Source organism: Puma concolor, chromosome F2 (genome assembly GCF_028749965.1).
Source record: "Puma concolor isolate L17-30 chromosome F2, mPumCon1.1.hap2, whole genome shotgun sequence".
Lineage (NCBI taxonomy): Eukaryota > Metazoa > Chordata > Mammalia > Carnivora > Felidae > Puma > Puma concolor.
Window position 1 is genome coordinate 11,955,451 of NC_141684.1, and position 7,233 is coordinate 11,962,683.

The 7,233-nt window shown below is 45.1% G+C and overlaps 1 protein-coding gene across 1 annotated transcript; it reads right to left on the reverse strand.

Annotated features, from left to right (window-relative positions):
* Positions 1 to 292: 292 nt before the first annotated feature.
* Positions 293 to 1,165, reverse strand: HSD17B10 (hydroxysteroid 17-beta dehydrogenase 10). The gene is given in 1 exon segment (XM_086695964.1): positions 293 to 1,165. A coding segment is annotated over 1 exon segment (873 nt).
* Between the last annotated feature and the right edge of the window lie 6,068 nt (positions 1,166 to 7,233).

Here is a 7,233-nt window from a genome sequence, read left to right on the forward strand (position 1 = left end):
GTGGCAAGCACTATTGTGGTGGTCGTCATAATCTTCTGTGGGGATAATGATTCCTGCTGATGGGGGGGTCCGCATATGGGAGAGCCACCAATCACCCAGTATGTTTACCTTTTCTGTAGGAGCAAAGGAAATAATTTTTGGATGGCTACTCTAAGCCAGCCTTTGGGCTGGATACTCCTTATGCATTTCAGTTCATCAGTGTTTCTTGTTGTTGTTGTTGTTTTCGTTTTAATTTTTTTTTTGGTGAGAAATAGAGACTTTATTAGGCACAGGGTGTGACTGCTGGGCAGAGTTACCAAATGGCTACTGTGCTTCCTCCCAACCTGCAGAACAGGGGAAGGAGGGGCAGAAGAGCACGTGTTTTCTCTGCCCTCTCCCCTCGAGGCTGCATGCACATGGTCCCACCCAGCGGGATGACCTCTCCACTGATGAGTGGGTTCTCCACGACAGCTTATACCAGATGAGCATACTCGGCGAGACCACCCAGTCTGCTGGGGAGGGGCGCTTGGCTGGCCAAGAAGTTGCATAGTTTTTCTGGGAGGCTGGTCGGCAGCAGAGTGCTAAGTAGGCCGGGAGCAGTGGTCACCACTCGGATGCCCATGGGAGCCGGACACTGAGCAGTGAGCAGCATCATGCCCACTATGCCCTCTGTGGAAGCAGAGGAAGCAGCTCATTCAGCCTGGCCCTCAAAGGCAACCATGCCGGCAGTGTTGATGATGACACCGTGTTGGCCTCCCTGGTCTGGTTCATCCAGGCCCATCTCACCAGACCTCAGGTGCATCACATTGAAGGTGCCCATGAGATTCGCACTGAGAACTCACTGGGAGTCCTCCAGGGTGTGGACCTGATTGTTCTTTAGGTTGTATGTCTTGATGGCCACCGCAATGCCTGCACATTTGACTGCCACATCCACATGGCCAAACTTTTCTTTTGCTACAGTCAGAGCTGCTCTCACGTCCTTCTCCGAGGTCACGTCAGCTGGGGCAAAGGCGCAGCTCTTCCCTAACTTCTTGGCTTAGGCATCCCCATCAGCGTTGGGCAGGTCCAGAAGCACAGCAGTGGTCCCTTGTCCTGTCAGTCTCTCCGCTGTGGCCAGACCTAGACCAGAGGCTCCTCTGGTTATTAGAGCAACCAGGCCCTTCATGCTCCAACATGCCACAGCCATCTTTACGTCTATGTTTCTAGATACGTGGCTTCCTCCTCTTGCTTGTAATTCTGGCTCCGGCCCTTATTGACTGGGTGACTTCAGGCAGATCACTGACCTCAGTGGACCTCAGTTTGCTTTTGTGGAGGAGGTTGTTTAAAATGGAGGTTCACATTCAATGGAGGTGTCAGAGAGTAAACTCAGAATGGCATTGTAAGGAAAGCTATAATTTTAATGTTCCTTTTGTCTGAAGAAAGAGTGCTTGCAGAATAGGCTTTGAGATCATGCTCCTGAGACATCACTGCCACCTCCAACGTGATGCTTTATAACCATGTGCAAGACACCCACACCAACTCTGTCCATGAATCATACCCAGGGGTAGGAGCTTGACCACGGAGCCAGATAGCACCACTGGACTCTGGTTTCACATTCTGGATTTAGAAGCTGGGCAAGAGTGAGAAGTGGTTTTTCTGCTGGCTGCCCTGTTTTTGCTTTGTCTTCTCCCTCTAGCACATGACAGGATCTGGCAGAGGTAGTGGTCAGGGGAGCATGAGGGGGGAAGTAACCTTTTCTCTCATTGGGGGAGATTTGCTCCATTGAAACATGAAGTGCAACTTCACACGGCTGGGCCCTTGCTGGCTGGCAAAGGGCAGTATGTTAGCGAACAAAAGTGTTCTTATGTTTTTGTCAATGGAAACTAAGTAAACCGCAGGAAGAGATGACAGTACCTTTCCCACTTCATTCACATGAATGATAATGAACTCCATTGTACAGCAAGCCTTTGGGCATTATCTGATGCTGCTATTTCTGCTGGTCAGAATGTGCACATCTCCCGCATGACTCAGGGTCGCGTAGTCTCTTTCCCACTGGGTGACTCCGAGAGCTTAGCATTCTGCAGAGTCCGAGCTCCAGCCTGGATATCCAGCCCCTCAAAATGAGCATGGCCATGTGGGCTACAAACCTTCTGACATGGGAAGTAGTTCCAGTGGGCATTTAGATTACAATGGGCTTATTCTTATGGTTTTTAAATATATAGTGGCTTTTTGGCAAATGAAATTTTCTCTCTCTCTCTCTCTCTCTCTCTCTCACACACACACACACACACACACACACACCCCTCAGTGATCAGAATTTCCAGTGAAGCAGAATTTATGAAAATAATTCTGTAGGGTGAAGGGAAAGTAGCGATATTTAAGTATATCCCATGCTACAGACCCTATGCTAGATACTCCCCAAACACTCTCTTGTTCCCTCCTTACCAAATCCTCTAGGTAGACAGATGTTATTATCCCTACTATATTGGTGGGGACACTTAGGTTCAGAGAAGTGAAATTATTGGCTTAAGATTATCACAAATAAAAAGCATGGATCAGGAAACTGACACTAATTGAATTAATCAGTTACATGTATGTTATAGATCTTTCCTCACTGGCTTCTCATGGTAACTTTATTATTATCCCTTTAGATGAGAAAAAAGAAATCAGAGTTCTATGAGACATTGTTTAATGTCACATGCAGGATTGGAAGCATGTTTTTTTTTTTTTTTAATTTCTTTCCCTGTATCACACTGTCACATGATTGGTTCCATTTTTGGGAACCAGAGGCCATTCATAAGCCAACAGGGTTATCTGAAGGAAGTGATCAGAAGGGAAGCTGGCCAGGGCTGACTTAGCATAAGCTCTCCTACCTCTGTCAAAAACTGTGTTCAGGGGGCACCTGGGTAGCTCAGTCGGTTAAGCATCCGACTTCTGCTCAGGTCGTGATCTCACGGTTTGTGAGTTGGAGCCCTGCATCAAGCTCTGTGCTGACAGTGCTTGATTCTCTCTCTGTCTCTCCCCCACTCATTCTCTCTCTGTCTCTTAAAAATAAATAAATAAACATTAAAAAAAAAGAAACTGTGTTCAATCATGTCTTTATGCCCTTAGCAAACTTTGAAGACCTCTTATGCACAAAGCATGCAAAACAATGATTTTAAAGCTTGTGTAACAGGGGTGCCTGGGTGGCTTAGTCAGTTAAATGTTGGAGTCTATATCTCGGCTCAGGTCATGATCTCACAGTTTGTGCGTTTGAGCCCCGCATCGGGCTCCGCGCTGGCAGTGTGGAGCCTAGTTGGGATTCTCTCTCCCTTTCTCTGCCCCTCCCCAAGCTTGCATGCTCTCTTTCCCTCTCTCAAAGTAAATAAATAAACTTTAAAAAAATTAAGCTTGTGTAACAAAAGATTATACATGTGTGTTCACTATACTGAGGCAGTAAGCAACGTAGTACAGTTTTGAGTAGTGCAGTTTTGAGAGTGTTTCAGATATAAGGAATCGTTCTTGGTAGAAATGCACTTGTCACCAGGTCAATTTCCAAATACAGGGTGTAGAACTTAAAAAGAGAAACTACCATCTATCAAATACTAACTTGGAGTTAGGACCAAGCTGTATGTATCAGCTCTACGTGTTATAATAACCTTGAATATAGGTGTTATTTTCACATTGTCTAAGACAGAAACTTGAGACAGAGAGATTAAGCAACTTGAAATATCAGATCTTCATCCAGTAATAGATGGAGCCAAGACTGAATGAATATTCAGTTGTTTCAGAGTTTACGTGCTCTCTACTCCCATGGCCTGCTAATGTGTGCATAAATGAAGCTTACCCCCTCAGCTCAAATTTTGAGTCTCCTCATTGGGCTTTGTTATAAAACCCATGAGGTATTTTGTAGCAGTCTGAAACAATTAGCTCTCAGATCGGGGCTAGTTATTCACCTATGGCCCAGTGACACTAATTTTATTTAAAATTTTAGGTTGTGACCCCATTGAAAGGTGAAATATGTCTGTGCTGCGTTTCCTCTGTAAGAGCCCGAAGTCCCTAACACATCGTAGGTACTTGGGAAGTGTCTGTTTAATATAATATGATTTTTTTTTTGCATAATTGCTTTGTTTTTTGTTTTTGTTTGTTTTGTTTTGCTTTTTTGGCTAAAAGAAGACTAGAAACAGGCACCAAGAAGGGAGGCACACTTAAGACCACAAGATGTAGCCATTAGCTGGAAGGGAACAGAAGAAGAAATCTATGAAAAGTAGATTTATGATTTCAGAAGGGTTGGAGCGAATAACCCCAGGGATATCAGTAGTCTTAGTCACATTCTGCCTTACCTTTTTCACAGAAAAGATGACGTCTGTTCACACTGGAATAAAGAGAGAAGATTGCTCACTGCAGGGCTGACCGTCCTTGGCTTGTAGCCAGCTCAACCCTGTCCAGCCTTGCCACGTATCAAGGGGATTAAACTCTCGGCACAGCTGTCTGGTGTGCCTCAGCACATTGGTTAGGAAGTACCACCTTAGTGCCACAGAACTGTGCAATAAAGGGTGATGTCTTTGCTTCTGTAACCTAGTGCCTCGTGCTCAGTCAGCCCTCAGAAATGTTTGTTGAATTGAATGGGACGGGGACTTTGCATTTTCCAGAAAAGATAATATTTAGCCTCCTTTGCTCTAGAAGATAGGACAATATGTAATAATGCATGTTAGACAGGGTTTGAAATGAAAACTAAAGAAATAGTCTGGTGGATTTATAAGGTTTCTCAACTAGTCAGTGAAAAAGCTGGGAGAGTGCACATTTTCTTCTCCTCCTCCTCCTCCTCCTCCTCCTCCTTCTTCTTCTTCTGTTTTTTTTTCTTCAGTTAAATGGTTACACTCTAGTCCTGCTTGGGAGGTTTACATTGAGTGGCCAAAGCTGCCAGATGTTTCCAGCAGATAGACCACTGTGAACAGTGTGCATGCAGACACCCGGAGTTTATTTCTGTGTGTGCTGAGAGGTGGAGAGGAGGGCGGTCATGAGCAGTGCATGCTGCATGGTCTGGATTCTATTTTAGATTTTTGGTGATACGGTGCTGTTTTGTGATTATTTGTGTTCTTTTTTAATTCTAAAAATTTTTCAAATAGATATTTCCAATGTCAAAATTAGAGAAGACCTGTGTGCTTGTGTCTGTGTGGTTTCTTTGCTGGGGAGTAATTGGAAACCATTGCAAGCTGACGATAGCAGCCGTTATTATGTGACTAGCCTGGCATGAATTTTTCCCAAAGATATGCAACACCGATCATCCGAAGACTGACTACTCACTACCAGAAAAAAAAAAAGAAAAAAGAAAAAAAAAAAGAATGATCTTGAAGAGCTGAAGCAAGCCTGTGAGGGCTTTTTATGTCCTGAATTTTTTCTGCAAGAGGTACCTTCTTGAAAGTGATACAGAAGGGCTGAGGTTCTATTTTTTTCTATTTTTTTTTAAACCATGCTCTTGGGAAGTTGCAAAAACTGAACAGAAAGTATGAAATCTGGAAGTTTAAAAAAAGGCACAAAACCTCCCCAGAGTGGCAAAAAAAAAAAAAAAAAAAAAAAAAAAAAAAGGCCGAAACTGAGAAACAGAGGACATTTTGCTCACTTTTAATCGTCCCAAATCCCACTCATTGAATCCATTTTCCTTTTTTCCTATTAAAGAATTAAGAAAGCCTACCAGTTAGTGTCCCGGGAACTTTCTCCTACATTGTTTCCACATTATGAGAATTATTCTTGTAATTTATCGTTGACCACAACTTGCCAGAAGTACCGCCTTGAGCAGAGCGAGCTGTATGGACCGATCATCTGATGGCAGGGTCAGCGGCGAGTCTGCTCTTGGGCGTGTGAAAGCTGTCCTACTCCATCCGGGCATGGTTTGCCGAGCAAAGACACCTGAGGTTGCCGTGGGGTTGTTTCCGGATGGCCGTCTTTGGAGCGTCTGAGTGGACACAACCTTGGGTTAGATCTGGAGTCCGTCGTTGGTTCTGCCACTTAAGTGGCCGGGTGGTCTGGGATCTCACCTCAGCTCTCTGAGCCTCAGAATTTCTCAACTGTAAGATGGGGGTGCATAGCCTCCAGCTACCCCACTGGGTTGTTGTGAAAATTAAATGAGGAAATAGAAGCAAAGTATTTGGCTCAGAGTAAATGCTGTCATTGCCCTCCTCTTGCCATCTTTTGGTAGACCTAGTAGGCTAAGTGAAGTGGATAGGTGTTTTAACCAGGACCGTATTGCGTATGTGAGCTGTGTGCATTGAACTCAATCCAGGACTCAAGGGGTTGGGGCGGGGTGTAAGGGAGCTGACATTTGCTCGTTGTCTGCAGGGTGTCAGGCTCTGTGCCAGGACACCTCACGTAGTCCCAGCCACTTCTTGCAATGACACTGTAGAGTGGGAGTTATCACACACATACTCGTCCACTTTTATGGATCGGGAAACTGAGGCTCAGGGAGTTTCTTGCCTGGGGTCACGTGGCTAGGTAACTGGCAGGCTTGGGAAAGGAATTCAGCTTTCCCTGGAGTTTATATGCCATGGACGAAATTCATAACCTCAGACATGCATTTGAGGAAGTTCCCTATAGATGGACCATGTCGAATTTCTTTCATTTTTTAACAATGGCTGGATCATAGGTTTTCTGCTATGCTGATTAACTGTGACCCCACTTGTAGCTCTCTTCTGCCTGAAGACAGTGTTTGTCTCCTTGTCTTTCTGATGTCAAGGTTAGAAAGCTGCCTCCGGAGGCCTTTGCCCTCAGTGCAAGAGGCAGAGACAAAGGGACCTGGAACCGGCTTTCAGCTTCAAGTGCTCAGATTTGGCCAAGTTCTTTTTCATGTTTTGTGAGCCTTCCTCACTCTCTCACATCTCTGCCTTTATGTAAACTGTTTCTTCCATTTTTAGAAAGTCTTAGCCTTCTAGATCCTGCTTGACTATTCCTTCCTACGTCAAGGCTTTCTGTCCTTACTGGTAGGACTGAAGCAGGTAAGACATTCATCATGTCTTAGCAGTTTTTACGATTCGGGGTGTTCAGGCAGTCTGCCACCTCGCTCCTCTAAGCTGGGGGCTTCTCGAGGGTTTGGATTGTGTCTTATCCCTCTTTGTATCTACTGTCCCCATGGCATGCACATAATTGGTGTATCCACACTAGTAATCAGGGAGTCAAAAGAGACTAGCGTTGGCCTCTGAATTCCTGTGACATATCCGGAGCAGTGTTAGCCTCTGAAGAGGCTGGCCGTTTGGTGCCCGCCTTTCAGGTCTTTGCCTGGGCTCAGCATCCTTAATTTTC